This window comes from Lithobates pipiens, unplaced genomic scaffold (genome assembly GCF_037356315.1).
Source record: "Lithobates pipiens isolate NorthernLeopardFrog02 unplaced genomic scaffold, aLitPip1_a1.2 Scaffold_57, whole genome shotgun sequence".
NCBI classification, from domain to species: domain Eukaryota; kingdom Metazoa; phylum Chordata; class Amphibia; order Anura; family Ranidae; genus Lithobates; species Lithobates pipiens.
The window spans coordinates 771,321-790,693 of record NW_027507879.1 but is presented as its reverse complement, the minus strand read 5'-3'; the positions used below and the strand labels follow the sequence as shown (position 1 = coordinate 790,693).

General features: G+C 45.9%; 1 protein-coding gene across 3 annotated transcripts in view; it reads left to right on the top strand.

The window, feature by feature from the left end:
- Positions 1-19,373, top strand: part of TDRD9 (tudor domain containing 9) — a 391,054-nt gene that overhangs the window by 57,006 nt on the left and 314,675 nt on the right. For all 3 annotated transcript variants that reach the window (XR_013270091.1, XM_077467571.1, XM_077467570.1), the window contains exon 2: positions 2,925-3,001. Coding sequence is in view for 2 of the 3 variants with exons in the window: in XM_077467571.1 (XP_077323697.1) it covers positions 2,925-3,001 (77 nt within the window). In the remaining variant the exon portion in view is untranslated. The remainder of the gene's footprint in view (positions 1-2,924; positions 3,002-19,373) is intronic.

Genomic DNA, 19,373 nt, shown 5'->3' with positions numbered 1-19,373 from the left:
TTCTATATCCAGGATCCTGCTGTTTCTACAGCAAGGAGTAGACCAGAAATTGGCCTTGAGCATTAAATTAAATTAAAGGACAAATTTCAGCCTTGGCTGTCTTTTTTATTAATTTTTTTATTTTATTTTTTTCAGCGGCCCCTTGCATCTCACCCTCTAGTGAGCACTTTTATTCAAGGGGTGTGACATGTAGTTCCTCCGGTGCGCCCACCGTTACCCCCGTGGGACTTTTGTTTATTTTGTTTGCATTATTTCTTCACGTGTAACGTATACACACATATTGAACTGTTTTAGGCATCACCCATACTTATACATAAGTTTCTAATTTTTGTGTAGATGTTTGCACAGTTATTCATTTATTTAGCACGGCACTTTTCTTTATAATTGCTAAGGAACCAAGGCCTGTCTGACTCTGATTTCAACTATGTTGAGGGCACGAAAGTCCTCTTCTCGGAAGATATACCATCGTACGGGAAAGGCTTATATCTCCATGTGTGAGATGGGCTGGTGTCCGCACCTATTCAGTTTCCAGGATCCTGCTGTTCCTACAGCGAGGAGTAGACCAGAAACTGGCTTTAAGCACCATCAAGGAACAGATAACAGCTTTGGCTGCATTTTTCCAAAAAAACCCTGGCATCTCTCTAGTGAGCACCTTTATACAAGGGGCCCGGCGTGTAGTCCCTCCGGTGCGTCCACCCTTGTCTCCGTGGGATCGGAACCTGGTGCTATCGACTCGTCAGAAGCTGCCGATTTAGAACATCAGGGAAATTCCTCTGTTGACTTTTTCTCAGAAAGTGGTCTTCCTAGTGGCCATTACATCGGCCAGGAGGGTTTCGGAACTGGGGGCCTTGTCTTGGTTATCCACAAGGATAAGGTGGTGTTGCGTCCGCAACCTTTTCTACCAAAGGTGGTTTTCGGCTTTTCACCTCAAGTCGTGTTACCATCTGTGTCCTAAACCAATGCATCCTAAGGAGGTGGCCCTCCATTCCCTGGATGTGGTCCGGGCTTTAAGGGTATATCTGTCTGTCACGGCTCCTTTCCGGAGGTCAGTTTGTTAGGTAGCTGGTTTAAAAAAAGCATTGGCGTTCTCATCGTCCTCCAATTCCAGGTGTATCAGACAGATCGTGGTCCATGCTTGTGCCTTGAAGGGTCAGGTGCCACCTTTTCCGGTCACGGCCCATTCCACCAGGGCAGTTGGGATCTCTGGGGCCTTCCGACATCAAGCGTCAGTCGCTCAGGTGTGTAATTCGGTGGCTTGGTCGTCTGTTCACACCTTTACGTAGTTCTACAAAGCGGATGTAAGCGCAACTTCTGATGCCTGTTTTGCCTGTGAAGTTTTGCAGGCGGCCGTGTAATGTTGACATTTTTCACCATTTCTTCTAAGAGAAAAAGTGGCCTTTTTGAATGTTATTGCACTCTGATGCATATGTTAACTGCAAGTTCTGATGCGGGTGGTTCAGATGGTGACTCCCCCGTTAGGGAGCACCTCTCGTTGTGGGTGAAGTTATGTTGCTGTTCCCACCCCTCGTTATGACATTGCTTGGGGACATCCCTATGGTCAAGATTACTTGAGCTGTGTCCGTCAATGAACGAAAGAGAAAATAGGATTTTTGTACTCACCGTAAAATCCTTTTCTGTGAAGTTCATTGACTGACACGGCACCCTCCACTGCTGTTGGTTTACATTATACTGCTTGTTGACATGCTGAGCTGCAGGAAGCAGGCTAAGGGGTTATTACCAGAGGCACCGCCCCTTGGGGCGGAACTGTAAAGTTTGGTTTTCACATGTATTATATGTTCTGCCTAGTCCTCTCCTGAAGGTGGTGTAATAACCCTACGGTCAAGATCACTGGAGCTGTGCCCGTCAATGAATTTAAAAGAAAAGGATTTTGCGGTGAGCACAAAAATCCTATTAACAACTTTATCCGTACCCACCATTCAGCCTTTGTCCACTATGCAGCCTACTTGTGCAGGGGAGGAGAGGAACAGGAGAGCCACCCATGTGATCAGAGGGCAGTGCAGGGAACACAGCGATAACCGTTTTCATTTCAATTGCCGTGTTCCCACCGATCAACGCCATATACAGCCCAAGCCGTGGAACTTTGATTAACAGGTGACCCGTCGCCAGGAGGGGCTGTATCTGACAGCGAGCGGTGGGGAACAATTGAAATGAAAACTTTTATCGCTGTGTTCCCTGCGCTGTGCTCTGATCACCTGGCGCGCCTCTCTCCCTCTCTTCCCCTCTGCGATCGCTGAGAAGAACTCCCATTCCACCTAGGCTGCCGGTGGTGCTCACCCCCTGCTCCCAGGCAGCCATATCGCTGGCCAGCCCTCAAAATCCACTTGCAAAATGCGAGCAGGCAAGTGGATGTTTTGAGGGATATCTATCGCTATATAGTCAAATGGAATGACACAGGGAAAACGTATTGAACACACTGACTGGAATGTATTTAATGCGAAGTACAAAATCCTTTGTTAATGGCAGCTTCAAGACACCACCTGTATGGAGAAATTAGTCGCATGCATTGCTCGGGTGTGATTTTTGGCCCATTCTTCCACACAGGCTTCAAATCGTGTGTGTGTGTGTGTAAATACTTTTTTTTAATTTTTTTTATTATTAGCACTAAAGTGCGAGATAGCTGAAGCTTGCAACTGCTGTATTTTATTGAATTCGGGCTAAATATAATTTCTTTGAGTGGCATGAGTTTAAGATTAGACGTTCACCTTCTTGTGTAACAGTACCCCTTCCCCAAAAGACAGGAGGCGTTTTACTGACCGGATCAGGTGAAAAAAAGTAAAATCCTGAAAAACTATTCTAGTCACCAAAATTAAAGATTGTTAGGCTGCAATATTACATTTTCAGGGTTAACATTGTTTTTCAAGCTTTAATATACATATTAAAATTATTACTTTTTTCTCTCCTAGGGCACATTATGAAAATGCATATGTTCAGGAGTTCAGACATCTAGAAGTTCAAGAACTGCAAAGTTACAGCGGTGCAGGTAATAAAGCTTGCTTTCTTTTGTTGCTTTGTTTGCGTTAGTTTTGGTTGAAGTAATCAAGTGTAATGATGCATCACTGTGGTTTTTTTTTCATTTAATTTTCTTAGTTGAAATGTCCACTGTAAAGCCAGCCATGGATAAATCCAATCTCGGCCGGTTCAGCAGTGATGGGAAAAGATTCCATAGATCTATTGGCAAGCTGGTTTTACTGAAGTCAATCCATCGATCAACTTCAGTATAATCAGCCTATTGGATTTTTAACATGCTATTACTGCTGGTGGATGTTTAAGGAAGGCTCCCACCAGCAGAACACAGTAACGCTACGGGAGGAATTCCCCTATCGACATTGGAGGAACGAAGCAAGTTTCTTTCATGCAATCCGTGGGTGCAGGAAAGAACATTGCATAATCTATGACTTGTTTAAGACCCTTATCTTCTACTGGATTTGCCAAAAATGATGCACATGGTACAAAAGTTGTAGTTATGGTGGAGCATGTTTGTGAAATCTACAGCATTGCTGTCAGGGTTTTGCATTAAATGTGGCTAGCTTGCTTTTTTTGCTTTTGTATATCTTCCTGCATTAAGCGCTAAAACATATCGTGATCTCAAATCAACCCCCCTCAAGATCTCTATGCAGAATTTCCTGATTCATTCATATATTAAGACCCCCTTTAACACTGGGGCGCTTTGCAGGCGATACAGCGGTAAAAATAGTGCCTGCAATGCACCCTGAAAGAGCCACTGCTGTCTCTACAATGTGAAAGCCCCGAGGGCTTTCACACTGGAGCGGTACGCTGGCAGGACGCTAAAGTCCTGCTAGCAGCATCTTTGGAGCGGTGTATAAAACACTGCTGCCCATTGAAATCAATGGGGCAGCGCGGTTATGCCTCCAGCATAGCACTGCTGCAGCAGCACATTGTGGTGGTTTTAACCCATTTGCGGCTGGCTTTTAACGCTTGGCTGCTAGCGGGGGGGTAAAAGCTCACAGCTAGCGGCCTATTAGCGCTGCGAAATTGATGGTAAATCGCTGCTAAAAATAGCACGCTTTACCGCTGACGCACACCCTCCGCTCCAGTGTGAAAGGGGCCTTAGGGTAGATAGTTCTTTGGTTACTCAGCAGTCAAAAGAAAAAATAAGCAGCCTGCCAAGTTTTTCACATTTGTGCTGGTAGACAACTATAAACATTGTAACTTTTCATTCTTTTATAAAAAAAAAAAAAATGTATTTGCCAAATGTACATGTCAAGAGATCAGCATAACAAAATGTAGCAAAAAAAAAAGTTCACTCTGGAGTGTATCAAAGAATACAACATTTGAGAAACAATAAAGATCACTCACCTCTATGGCTTATTTCAATTGCACATTTAACTTCTCTATTTTTTTTTTTTAATTTGTCAGAACGTGTGCTCCTAGAGGTAGGAGACATACTGATTATATAGCTCAAGAAACTTCGAGGGCGAACTCCCTCGTGAACTAGTGTGCTGTGTTCTGTTCCGTCCCTCACCCAAGATCTGTTAACATTCAAGATCAGTATCAATCCTCCCTCTGGTTGTTATAGAAGAACCAGGTTACATGTCAGATTGTACATTTTCTCTGGATTTTATCCATTTCCCCGAAACTTTATTGAACTTCTTAGGACAGCCCCTAGAATCATGTCATTTTATACATGGTGACATTGGCATTAACCAGGCCTTTCCAGGCATTTAGTGTAAAAGAATCTCTGCTAATCCAATGGAGAGCAATCTTGTGCCGCGTACACACGATCAAATTGTCCGGCGTACTTAGTCCGCCGAAACGCATTTCAGCGGACAATTCGATCGTGTGTGCGCTTCAGCTGACTTTTCCAGCGTGAAGTCCGGCGGACTAAAAGTATTTTTGCACTCCAATCTTCCCGTTGGACTTGGGTTTCAGCGGACAATACGTTCATCAGTATGCTAGTACGGCGGACTAAGAATGACGCATGCTCAGAAGCAAGTACGAAAAAGGAAGTTATTGGCTACTGGCTATTGAACTTCCTTTTTCTAGTCCCGTGGTACGTGCTGTACATCATCGCGCTAGCAAACGCCGGACTTCCTGTGTGTCCGTGTGTGGCCAAGTCCGTTAGGTATAAAGTCGGCCGGACTATCCGCCGGATTGTTTGCCGGACTAAGTACGCCGGACAATTCGCTCGTGTGTACGCGGCATTAGAAGTATTCTCAAATTGTTACTCATAACCTCATCCTCTGACTCCCAGCAGTCCCAACACTGGACTACAGATGTTTGTAGGGCTGAAACAACTAATCGCTTAATCGACAACTAATCGATTATGAAATCGATTATTTTCATAATCGATTAATCGGCGAGTAACTTAATGGGGGTTAAATAAAAACTAAAAAGAGCCCTTTATAGTACAAAAATAGCAAATCGCTACTGTAAATACCACTTTCACAGTTCTACAGTTAAACAAAAAAAGAACCACTTACAGTAGTGATTATCTGCTTTTTGTTGTAGTATAAAGGGCTACTTTTTTTTTTTTTTTTTTAACCCCATTATGTTACTAAACGTCTTAGACCTGGTTCACATCTACCGTATTTTTCCCTCCATAAGACGCACCTAGGTTTTAGAGGTTGAAAACAAAAAAAAATATTCTGAATCAAATGGTGTACTAAAATATTTTCCAGTGTCCATGAAATGCAGAGTGACTGTTGCCATAGAGAATGCAGAGTGACTGTTGCCATAGAGAATGCAGAGTGACTGTTGCCATAGAGAATGCAGAGTGACTGTTGCCATAGAGAATGCAGAGTGACTGTTGCCATAGAGAATGCAGAGTGACTGTTGCCATAGAGAATGCAGAGTGACTGTTGCCATAGAGAATGCAGAGTGACTGTTGCCATAGAGAATGCAGAGTGACTGTTGCCATAGAGAATTGGCAGGGCATGGGTGGCTGTGACTGCACTTGTCACAGAGCAGTGCTGTGGGCACTACAGATGCAGCCCACAGCGCTGCCATCCTATCTCTCCCCTCAACTGTACAGATCTGTACACAGAGGGGAACCGGCGTCATCATGACGCCGGTTCGTTTACAAGTGGTCACTCTGTCATTTGAGGGAACTATCACATTGAAACGGCGGGTGCACCAAGATGGCCGCCGCACCAGAGCTAGGCCGAAGCCGCAGCCTTTCCTAAGGCCGAGGCCACGGAGCGTGGCGGGGACGGTGTCAAGCGTATATTCGCACCATAAGACGCGGGCACATTTACCCCCATATTTCTGGGGGGAAGTGCGTCTTATAGTCCGAAAAATACGGTATTTTTTGGTGCTTTTTGCAGAAACGCACTATAGTTCATTTACACGATTTCCTATGGGACACATTCATATCTGTGCTTTTTTTCAGCCGCTGTGTACTTGGAAACGGTCAGGGACTTTTTAAGCGCAAAACTGTGCTTTTTTTGGTTCAATATACTTTAATAGAGAAGCTGCAGAAAAGCATGTAATGGGGTTTTGCAGCAATCTGTGTTTTTTAATCTGCTCAACAACAAATTGGCCAAAAAATGCAAAAACTCAAATCACAGCAAAATCACATGTGCAAAAATCAAAACGAACAGCAAAAAGCACTGCAGAAACGAATCAAAAGCAAATTGCATACCGAGGCTTATGCTGGCCATACAGATGAATTTTCAGATGAAAAATCTTTGTACATTCGCTGAAAGAATGCTGTTTTGAAATTTTCACTTGTTTTTAACATTCTGTTTTTAAAATGAATGTAATTTCTGAAAGAAAACCACACACACTGTCTGAAAATTCCTTTCACCGAGCAGTTTTCTATTTTCCCGTCACTGTGGTTGAAAATTAACATTGATTTGACCCCACGAACGATTAGAAAATCGAACAAACCTTCTTAAAATTATATATATATATATATATTTTTTTTTTTTTTGAGGGAAGATCTCCTCTAATAGTATATACAGTATATCTCTTCTGTCCGTTCTGTGGATTAGAGATTTTGCTCTTCAACCATATAGTTGGTTATTTTACCACTGCATAGAGATATTTAAGAATAAATAGCTTATTTTTTTTTTTTTTTAACGTTACATATTAACTAAATTATACACTTTTTTTTTTTTATGTTAACCGATTAATCAAAACAATCAGCTAACTAATCTATTATGAAAGTAATCGTTAGTAGCAGCCCTAGATGTTTGGTAGATCGAATGTGTTGGCAATGAATTGGGTCACTTGCGACCATAAAGGTCGTATCCTATCACAATCTCATACCATATGTGTAAAGGAGCCTTCTGCTGCTAAACATTTATGGCATGTGGAGCTGGCCTCCTTTCCCATTTTATATAGCCTGAGCAGTGGGGTATAATACATTTGTAGGTATCTGAGTTTTGTCTCTAGCAGAAATAACTGTGGGTAAATATGTGGCCAACACAGCCTCCCACTGTTCCTTAGTAAGTTCTTGTACAATCTCCATTCATCTTTCTCTAATTTTCCTTTCTTTTGGGTTCACTTTTTATGCAAGCATATTATAGTAGGTAGATATCAGTTTTTTTTTGGTCAGGAGTAGCAAATAGTTCTCCTAGTTTAGAGTTTTCAAGAGATATTGGCCCTGTCCCGAACTGAGCATAGGCAGTGTGTTTCAGTCTAGTGAACTGGTATTCCTATGTCTTTGGGATATCCAGGTCTCCTCAACTGTACAAACTATTTTAGTTCACCATTATCATATAGTTGGAGATACATGAGCCCAAATTTGGGCATCTATATCCATCTTCCAAATAAAATAAAAAAATTTAAGCAGCGGTTAAACCACAATGTTGCATTGGGTGATAGATGAGAGGATTATCCACTATGTTTTAGATGTTTCCCCAGGATCTGCTTGGTAGATCTGAGCATTTCGCTACCCCCTACCACGGCTGCTTCAACTGCTACTGCATTATTCAGCTGTGGGAACATTCGCCAATGAATATGTACTAGTTGCGAAGCCAGGTAGTATAGGCGGAGATTGGGTATCGACAAGTCCCCCTCTCCTCATTGGTAGCTGTAGAAGCTCCAAGGAGACTCTTGGTACCCCATAAAAAGGAAGTCAGTAAGGAGTTTATTTTTTAGATTTTGGGGCATTAGAGAGCACATACCGTATATACTCGAGTATAGGCCGACCCGAATATAAGCCGAGGCCCCCAATTTACCCCCAAAAAACTGGGAAACGTATTGACTCGTGTATAAGCCGAGGGTGAGACATGCCTGTCCATCCCTGTGTGTCCGTCCATCCCTGTGTGTCCGTCCATCCCTGTGTGTCCGTCCATCCCTGTGTGTCCGTCCATCCCTGTGTGTGTGTCCATCCATCCCTGTGTGTGTGTCCATCCATCCCTGTGTGTGTGTCCATCCATCCCTGTGTGTGTGTCCATCCATCCCTGTGTGTGTGTCCATCCATCCCTGTGTGTGTGTCCATCCATCCCTGTGTGTGTGTCCATCCATCCCTGTGTGTGTGTCCATCCATGCCTGTGTGTGTGTCCATCCATGCCTGTGTGTGTGTCCATCCATGCCTGTGTGTGTGTCCATCCATCCCTGTGTGTGTGTCCGTGCAGCCTTGTGTGTCCAGCCTACCTGTGTCCCGAGCCTCCGTCCCGTCCCGAGCCGAGCCTCCGTCCTGTCCTGAGCCTCCGTCCTTCTGCCATGCCAGGATCGCCGCTCTTCGTCGGCGCCTCGGCGGCCATTCCACTGTTCAAAAGCCGCGCCTCCGTCTGTGATAGGCGGAACACTCAATTTCCCAGCAGTCTGTGTTCCGCCTATCACGGACATCCTCTCATCCTCGTCCGTAGTATGAGGATGAGCGGATGTCCGTGATAGGCGGACCACTGACTGCTGGGAAATTGAGTGTTCCGCCTATCACAGACGGAGGCGCGGCTTTTGAATAGTAGAATGGCCGCCGTCTGTCTGCTCGACACGCTGATCGGGCAGGCAGACGGCGATGACTCGAGTATAAGCCGAGGGGGGCACTTTCAGCCTCAAAAAAGAGGCTGAAAATCTCGGCTTATACTCGAGTATATACAGTAAATTTAGGGAGGAAAATCATTTGGAATAGATTAGCTCTACCCAATAATGTGAGTGGTGCTAGTTCTTTCCATTTCTGAATCTTATCACTAAAAGCTCTAATTATGGGCTGTATATTTAACTTTAATTGGACTGTTATTCCCACGTATTTGAATTGGGAAACAATGGCTAAAGGACATTGAGTGGGGAGAATTAAATTTGGCTGTGGATCTAGGGGAAAAAGGACCGACCAATTGATTTGAAAACCTGAAAAATCTCCAAATTCCTGGATTAGGGTGACTGCAGCTGATAGACACGTCAGAGTCTCCCAAATATAGAAGCATGTCACTCGCGTATAATGATACATGTTCCTCTAGCTCCCCAACGAAAAATCCCTTAATGGTGTCATGGGTCCTGATTTTAGCTGCTAGCGCAGGGGTAGGGAGCCTCGTTCTGTTTTGAAACTACAAGTCCCATGAGACATTGCAAGAACCTAACAATCACAGGCATGACTCCTAGATGCAGAGGCATGATGGGATTTATAGTTTAAAAACAGCTGGAGAGCAGAGGTTCCCTACCCCTGCTCTAGCGGTTCAATGGCCAGAGTGAACAGGAGAGGAGACAGGGGTCACCCCTTTCTCGTTCCTCTATGGATCTGGAAAGGGTCTGATATAAGCCTATTTACTCTAATACTTGGGGATCTTTGTATAGGAGTTTTACCCAGGTGATAAATAAGGCCCAAAGCCCAGTTTACCTAGAAGAGAAAAAAGATAATCCCAGTCTACAGATTTAAACACTTTCTTTTGTGTCCAATGATACAATGACTATTAACCGCGTTTATATGCTGGACCTGTAAGTTGACATATATTCTGCTCAGCTCTGTTCATTTAGGTGCAGTGGCTGGGTATGAATTCTGTCTGATCAGAATTAATTCAAGGATCACTGATGGCAATCTACTGGCCAAAACTTTAACCAGTATCTTGATATCAGAGTTGATCAGAGAGATTGACCTATGACTCACATTCTTACAGATCTTTCCCAGGTTTGGGGATCACCACAATCAAAATTTCCCTCATAGTATCTGGGAGTATGCCTTCCCTTTCCGCTGCTATAAAGACTTTTCTCTATTCACTGACACAGCTCCATTATTCTTGACCATAGGGTTGTTACGCCACCTTGTCCATTAAGGGGACTTCCTGGCGTCCTTGGACATCCAGGATGCTTACCTGCACATACCCATTTGCCTTCGGCATCAAAAATTTCTGCGTTTGCCAGTAGGGGAAACCCACTACCAGTTTGTGACTCTTCCTTTTGGCCTGGCATCAGTCCCCCGAGTCTTTACCAAAGTATTGGCTCCAGTATTGGCATTGCTGAGGCAGCGCAGGATCGCGATTATGGGTTACCTAGACGATCTCCTCCTGAGAGCATCTTCTGCCTCAGAATTAGAGGAGGATGTGGCGATCACCATGCAGACCCTGCAAGAATTTGGGTGGCTGTTGAACCTAAAGAAGTCGGTTGTACCAACTCAGCATCGGGAGTACCTGGAGTTGCTTTTGGACTCCAGGGAAGCGAGGGTTTTTCTCCCCTCTGACAAATTGCTGACTCTCAGGTCTGCGGTCAATCTGCTGATGAACCGCAAGTGGTCGTCGCTCCGCTTTTGCATGCGAGTGCTGGGACTCATGGTGGCCTCCTTCGAGGCAGTACCTTATGCCCAGTTCCAGTCCTGCAGAAGGAGATATTGACAAAATGGGACAAATCGCCGTTGTCCCTGGATCTGCAGATCCAGGTGAGCCAACCAGTCAGGGATTCCCTGATCTGGTGGTTGAGGTCCCCGGTGATTCAGTCAGGAAAGTCGTTTCTTCCTCTGAACTGGACAGTGATCGCTACGGACGCCAGTCTGTTCGGCTGGGGTGGAGTGATGGGGATTCTGTCGGCTCAGGGCCTCCGGTCGACGGAGGAATCAAAGTTGCCGATCAATCTGCTTGAATTACAAGTGATCAGGCTGTGCCTCCACACGTGGTCAACGTGTCTTCAAGGGCGTCCGACCAGGCTACAGTCAGACAACGCCACGGCTGTGACGTATATAAATCACCAAGGGGGTAACAAGAAGCTCAGCCGCTGTTCGGGAGGTCGCTCACATACTTCGGTGGGCAGAGCCCACCTTTCCGGCCCTGTCAGCCATTTACATCCAAATTGGCAGGCGGACTACCTGAGTCATTAGATGCTGGACCCAGGAGAATGGGCGTTGCATCTGGAGATATTCCAGTTTCTGTGCCTGAAATGGGGCACACCAGATGTGGATCTATTGGCCTGGCTCAATCAGAAGGTCCCGAGATTTGTGTCCAGGACAAGAGATCCGTGGGCAGACGCGTCAGACGTGCTGGTGGCTCTGTGGGATCAGTACCAACTGATATACGTCTTTCCTCCACAAAAAGTGTTGCCACGTCTACTAAGCAGAGTGGAAGCCGAGGGGATTCTGGTAATCGTGGTTGCCCCAGATTGGCCTCAGCGGCCCTGATATGCAGACGTAGTGCTTCTGGTGGCAGACGCGCTCCCTGGCAACTGCCACTGCGGGAGGACCTATCTCAAGGTCCAATCTTTCACCCTGCTTTACCATCACTGGCTTTAAAGGCATGGCTAATGAGAGCCAGGTGCTGAGGAACCGGGGTCTGTCGGACTCTGATTCCTACTATGATGAGGGCACGGAAATCTTCACGGAAGATATACCATTGTACCTGGAAGGCCTACATCTCCATGTGTGAGGAGAAAGGGTGGCATCCGCGCTCCTTTTCTATATCGCGGATCCTGCTGTTAGTTCAGCATGGAGTGGACCAGAAATTGGCGTTGAGCACCATTAAGGGGCAAATTTCAGCCTTGGCTGTCTTTTTTTTTTTTTTTTTTTCCCAGCGACCCCTTGCGTCTCACCCTCTAGTGAGCACTTTTGTTCAAGGGCTGTGACATGTAGTTCCTCCAGTGCGCCCACCGTTACCCCCATGGGATTTGAACCTGGTATTGTCGGCGCTTCAGAAGCCGCCGTTTGAGAATATCAGGGAGATTCCCCTGTTGACCCTTTCACAGAAGGTAGTTTTTCTAGTGGACATCACATCGGCCAGGAGAGTTTCGGAATTGGCAGCCTTGTCCTGCAAGTCGCCTTATCTGGTCATCCACAGGGATAAGGTGGTGTGGCGTCCGCAACCATCCTTTCTAGTCAAGGTGGTTTTGGCTTTTCATATCAATGAGGACATTGTATTACCATCGTTGTGTCCGAAGCCGAAGCACCCCAAGGAGGTGGCCCTTCACGCTCTGTATGGTGTTAGAACTCTGAAGGTGTACTTGTCTGCCACAACTCCCTTTTGGAAGTCAGACTCACTGTTTTTCGGTGGCTGGTCCTAAGAAGGGCATGGCGGTCTCGTCGGCCACCATTTCCAGGTGGATCAGACAGGTTGTAGTCCAAGCCTACGCCTTGAAGAGGCAGGTGCCCCCCTTTCCAGTCAGGGGCCATTCTTCAAGAGCAATCGGAACGTCTTGGGCCTTCCGACACCAAGCGTCTGTCGCTCAGGTGTGTAAGGCGGCGACCTGGTCGTCTGTACATACGTTTACCAAGTTCTACAAGGTAGACGTCAGTGCATCGGCTGATGCTTGTTTTGGCAGCAAAGTTTTGCAGGGGACAGTGTAGTTACAATTGAGTTTTTTCCTGATTTGTCGATTAAAAACGCAGTACTGTTTTTTTGTTAAATGCACTGTTGCATTACTTCCGAAATGTGGTTTTGTTGATCACTCCTGTTGAGGTTTTCCACACACTGCTGTTTTTTTTGTTGGTTTGGTTTCACTAGTTCCCACTTGCCATGGTGGATGAAGTTTTAATGCTGTTTTTTCCCACCCCTCGTTTGGTACTGCTTGGGGACATCCCATTTAGTTACAGAGAGGAGCTGTGTAGGTCGGTGAATATAAGAGAAAATAGGATTTTTGTACTTGCCGTAAAATAATTTTCTCTAATTCACAGACTGACACAGCACCCACCCCTCCTTTTTTCTACGTTCTACTGCTTGTTGACATACTGAAGCTGCTGGGAGCAGTGAGGAGGGTTGATAGCACAGGGTCCACCCCCCTGGGGCGAGATTAAAAGTTCTGTGTATTGTGTAACAATTTTGCCTGGTTCTCCTAATGGCAGGCTATACAAACCATTTAGTTAGAGAGGAGCTGTGTCGGTCGGATTCGAGAAGATAATTTTACGGTGAGTACAAAAATCCTTTTTTTTCACTCGGAACACCTTTGAGCTGACACAGGACACAGGCACTTGTAGCTAAATGGCGCAGAACTTGGTCAGGGTGGTGAGTACTGCGGTGGGGGCCCCTCAGTCTGCAGCAGCTAGGAGGGTGGGTCTGTGCACCTGTCCTAAGTCCCCAAAGGTGGCCGACAGGGTGGGTCAGCATGGCTTCAGAAACTGGTGTTTCTTTCCCTGAACTCCCAACAATTGCAACCGGCTCCTCTGCAAACAGTGCACTGCCTTTGGAGGCTTTGGCGGTCCTTGATGCTTTCGTTGCCAAGATGGAGGTGGTGTGCAGGCGCAAAGGTGATAAAAAGCGGCCCCTGCACCCCCGTCCTCTGGGGAGAGCTCTGATGCAGACTCGGGCCCCGCTGAGACTGTTGGCCCCTGCTCTGTCGTTTCAGATGACGCTGACCAGGACCGATTGGACAGTGAGGATGAGTCCCAGTCCGGGTCCACGCAAGATAAATCACTAGTTGGAGCACTTATGACAGCTGTGCGTGATACCCTGAAAATTCAGGCTACAGCAGGCCCTTCTGAAGTAGCAGTCCCTTTTGGGTCCCGTAAGCCAGCCCGTGCACCTGTTATCCGTATCTGACTTCTTTCGATAAGTTCATATACAAGGAATGGGGAAGACCGCAACTGACCTTTTCGGTCCCAAAAAGTGTGGCGGTGTATTACCCCTTTGAGGAGATCCTATTTAAAAATGGTTAGCTGCTCTGGTCGTGACCCCCCCCCCCCCCGGTTTCCAGGTTAAATAAAGTAACCACGATCCCGGTAGAGGGGGCTCCTGCGTTTTTAAGGACACCACGGACAGGAAGGCCGAGGCAGTGGCCCGCTCCTTGTTTTTACGGTTGTGCGGTCAGCAGTGTGACCAGTACTGGCCTCAGCACTTGTGTCACAGACACTGAGTGGGCAAAACTTTTGCATCGCGAGTTGGGGGAGCAAATGGCCTACCCTGTCATGGAACTAGCAGACCAGTTTGTGCAAGGCCTTAAGTACGTTTGTGACGTGGCCCTGGATACACTCCCTCTGTTATCCAGGGCTTCAGTGTCAGCAGTGGTGCTGAGGTGCCTGGTTTGGCTTAAATGCTGGTCTGCGGACCAAGCATATAAGAAAACCCTGACGGATCTACCATTCTTTAGTGAGCTGCTCTTTGGAGCCTCGTTGGATGACATCAAGAATGCCACAGGGAGAAAGAGTGCCCGCAGACCAGGAGGACTAAAGCGACACGCCGCAGTCAAGGGCCCTCATTTTCTGCTCAAGAGGCTCATTCGTCCGCCCGGGGCTTCGGCTAAACGCTCCCAGCCCGAAAGGACAACTTCTGAGGGACAGAAGCTTCCCTGGAACTGCAAGCAAAAGTGCTACCGCATGAAGGTTTGCCCCCACCTGTCTCTTGGGTGGGGGTCGCCTTCCGGAGTTTGCAGGCCGGTGGGCCTCTCGGCTGTCCGACCAATGGGTCTGCGAACGGAGTTCCTCTCTTGGCCACCAAACAGATTCTTCCCTTCCAGCATACACTTACTCTCGGCTCACCGGAAGGCCCTAATGGGGGGCGGTAAGTGACCTGCTAAGTCGTGGGGTGATAATGTCGGAAAGGTTCCAGGGGTTCTGTTCCAATTTGTTTGGAATTTACCCCTTCCTTTTTGGGGACTACAATCTTGGACCTAAAAGCCCTAAATTGCTTTGTAAAAGTACAGAGGTTCAGAATAATCGGTTTGCTCATTTGTCACTGCACTCCATCAGGGGGACTTCCTGGTGTCCTTGGACATCCAGGACTCGTGCCTGCTAGGGCTGCAACTAACGATTATTTTCATAATCGATTAGTTGGCCGATTGTTTCGATTAATCAGTTAATAACGTTAAAAAAAAGTGTGTATAATTTAGTTAATATGTAAAGTTTTAAAAGCAATTTATTCTTAAATATCTCTATGCAGTAGTAAATATAAATAACCAACTATATGGTTAGGGAGCAAAATATCTAATCCACTCTGAGAATAACAGACAGAAGAGATATACTGTATATATATTAGAGGGGATATATACTGTATATACTATTAGAGGAGAGAGATACTGTATATACCGGTACTATTAGAAGAGATATACTGTATATACTGTTAGAGGAGAGATGTACTGTATATACTATTAGAGGCTATATACTGTATATACTAATAGAGGATAGATATAATGTATATACTATTAGAGGGGATATATACTGCATATACAATTAGAGGGGATATACTGTATAAACTATTAGAGGGGATATACTGTATATACTATTATAGGAGAGATATAGTGTATATACTAATAGAGGAGATATAGTGTATATACTAGTAGAGGAGAGCTATACTATTAACCACTTTCAGACCGGACCAATTTGCTGGTCAAAGACCAGACCACTTTTTGCGATTCGGCACTGCGTCGCTTTAACTGACAATTACGCGGTCGTGCGACGTGGCTCCCGAACAAAATTGACGTCCTTTTTTTCCCACAAATAGAGCTTTCTTTTGGTGGTATTTGATCACCCCTGCGGTTTTTATTTTTTGCGCTATAAACAAAAATAGAGCGACAATTTTGAAAAAAACGCATTATTTTTTACTTTTTGTTATAATAAATATCCCCCAAAAATATATAAAAAAAACATTTTTTTCCCTCAATTTAGGCCGATACGTATTCTTCTACATATTTTTGGTAAAAAAATCGCAATAAGCGATTATTGATTGGTTTGCGCAAAAGTTATAGCGTTTACAAAATAGGGATAGTTTTATAGCATTTTTTTTTTTTTTACTAGTAATGGCGGCGATCTGCGATTTTTATTGTGACTGCGACATTGTCGGGGACCCATCGGACATTTTTGACACATTTTTGGGACCATTGTCATTTATACAGTAATCACTACTATATAAATGCAGTGATTCCTGTGTAAATGACACTGGCAGTGAAAGGGTTAACCAGTGGGTGGCAGTGTAGGGGTTAAGTGTTCCTAGGGGTGTGTTACTAACTGGGGGGGGGTTGGGCTTTCATTTAGTGTACACTGATCTCTGCTCCAATCACATGGAGCAGAGATCAGCGTCACTAGTTGCTAGGCAGAATGGAAAAATGTTGTTTACACAGCATTTCCTCCATTCGGCCGCTCCGTGAGACGATCGCGGGGATGCCCGCGGCGATCGAGTCCGCGGGTCCCGCGACCGGACTCACGGGGGTCCCGACCAGATGGCAGGGCGGCATCGAATATTGGACGTACCTGTACGCCAATATGCCTGCCCGTGCCATTCTGTCGACGTACATCGTCGTGCGCTGGTCGGGAAGTGGTTAAAGGGTCAATCTAGTAAATATCATCAGACTCATTAACTTTAACCCCATTTTGTTACTGGCCGATTAATCGATTATGAAAATAGTAATCGATTAATTTCATAATCGATTAGTTGTCGATTAATCGATTAGTTGTTTCAGCCCTAGTGCCTGCACATACCCATATGGCTCCGGCATCAGAGGTTTCTGCGTCTTGCAGTTGGGCAAGCCCATTAGCAGTTTGTGGCTCTCCCCTTTTGGCTTGGCTTCAGCTCCCCGAGTCTTTACCAAATTATAGGCTCCAGTTTGAGTTGTTGCGACAACGCGGGATCGCGATCGTAGGCTGTCTAGATGATCTCCTCCTGAGAGCATCTGCCGCCTCAGAATTAGGAGAATGTGGCGATCACCATGCCAGCCCTGCAGGATTTTGGGTGCTGTTGAATCTGAAGAAGTTGGTGCTTATACCGACTCAGCACTTGGAGTACCTAGGCCTATTGCTGGACTCCATGAAAGCGACCTTGTACGGCTGGTTGTGGACGCTCCCTGTCGACTACCGATGCGAGAAGACCTTCTGTCTCAAGGTCCGTTTCTCCATCCTGCTTTACCATCGCTGGTTTTAATGGTGTGGCTGAGAGCCAATTGCTAAGGAACCAAGGCCTTTCGGACTCTGATTTCAACCATGCTGAGAGCACGGACTCTTCTCGGAAGATATACCATCGTATCTGGAAGGCTTACATCTCCATGTGTGAAGAGAATGGATGTCGTCCGCGCACCTATTCTTTTTCCGGGATCCTGCTGTTTCTACAGCGAGGAGTATACTAGAAATTAGCTAGAAATTGTCCACTATTAAAGGACAAATATCAGCATTAGCTGTCTTATTTTTCAGCGACCCCTTGCATCTCATTCACTAGTGAGCACTTTTATTCAGGTGGGGTCCATCTTTACCTCCGTGGGATCTGATCCTGGTGTTATCTGCGCTTCCCATTTGAGGACATCAGAGAAATTCCCTTGCCGTTAAAGCGGCAAGGAGGGTTTCGGAACTGGTGGCCTTGTCTTGTAAATCGCCCTATCTGGTTATCAATAAAGATAAGATTGTGTTGCGTCCGCAACCTTTTCTGCCGAAGGTGATTTTGGCGTTGCTCATCAATGAAGACCTCGTTTTACCACCTCTGTGACCTAAACCGACATATCCTAAGGAGGTGGCCCTTCATTCTCTGGACGTGGTCTGGGCTCTAACGGTGTATGTCTGCTACGGCTCCCTTTCAGAAGTCAGACTCGGTTTGTCTCGGTAGCTGGTCCGAAAAAAGGTATGGCAGTCTCGTCGGCCACCAGTTCCAGGTGGATCAGACAGAACGTGGTACAGGCCTACGTCTTGAAGGGGCAGGTGCCCCCCTTTCCTGTCACGGCCTATTCCACCAGGGCAATTGGAACCTCTTGGGCCTTCCGACATCAAGCGTCAGTCGCTCAAGTGTGTAAGGCGGCGACTTGGTTGTCCGCTCACATGTTTACCAAATTCTACAAAGTGGATGTCAGCGCATCTTCGGATGCTTGCTTTAGCCGAAAAGTTTTGAAGGCGGCCGTGTGATGTTGCAATTGCACTTTTTTTTTTTCTTAAAATAGTTACTTTTCAGTATAATGCACTGTTGCATTGTTAACCGCAAGTTCTGATGCTGATAGGTACGGCGGTGACTCCCCTGTTGGGGAGCACTTCTGGTTGTGGGTGAAGGTTTTTTTTTTAATGCTGTTCCCACCCCTCCTTATGACACTGCTTGAGGACGTTCCTATGGTCAAGAATAATAGCTCTGTCAGTCACGGTGAACGATAGAGAAAATAGGATTTTTGTACTATAAAATCCTTTTCTCTGAAGTTCACTGACTGACACAGCACCCTCCCCTCCTATTGATTTATATTATTCTGCTTGTTGAAGTACTGAAGCTGCAGGAAGCAGGCTGAGGGGTTGTTACTGGAGGGATGGCCCCCTTGGCAGAACTATAAAGTTCTGTGTTTTGTTTCACATGTATAACATTTTCTGCCTAGTCCTCTCCTGAAGGTGTCATAACAACCCTATGGTCAAGAATAATGGAGCTGTGTCAGTGAACTTCAGAGAGATTTTACGGTACAAAATTCCTATTTTTGTAAAAATGCTGCAAGTTTCTTAGCGTACATCTCGGGACACAGAGCCATAGTAGTTACTATGTGGGTTATAGGCCACCTTCAGGTGATGGACACTGGCACGCCCTAAGACAAAAAGTGCAGTCCCTAATATAACCCCTCCAACTACTGGGAGTACCTCAGTTTTTTTTTTTTTGCCAGTGTCTGTCTAAGGTGTTGGTCACGAGTAAAGATGTGCTGAGCTCCAGTGGAGCAAACCTTGCTAGGGCTAGCCATGCAGCCGGATCCATTCAAAGTGTCTTTAGGCTGAATTGAATGGTACCCGGGCCTCGTGTCCGAAGAAACAAGGTCTTGCCTATAAACACTTCTTTTAGAGAGCAGGATCCAGTAGTTTGGGTAGTAAGGCCATAAAGTTTTATTGGCGGTGTTGCTATTATAGGTCCAGGATTGTGGGTTTCCCTGAGGATCCCCAGCTCCTGAAGGTTTAATGGATCACACCGGGAAGGGTGAAGATTGGGTCTGTTTTACCACAGAAAACTCTGCGGCAGGAAAGGTAAGTGGTGTTTTCTAAAACTTTCTTAAGAATTTCTCCTTTAAATTTACTCAATATTGTCATGCCTCACCACTGGGGGCTGTATAGAGCACTTGCATCTCATGCTTCTCTGAGAGCCCACAATGTGTCCAGGAACAACAGTTTC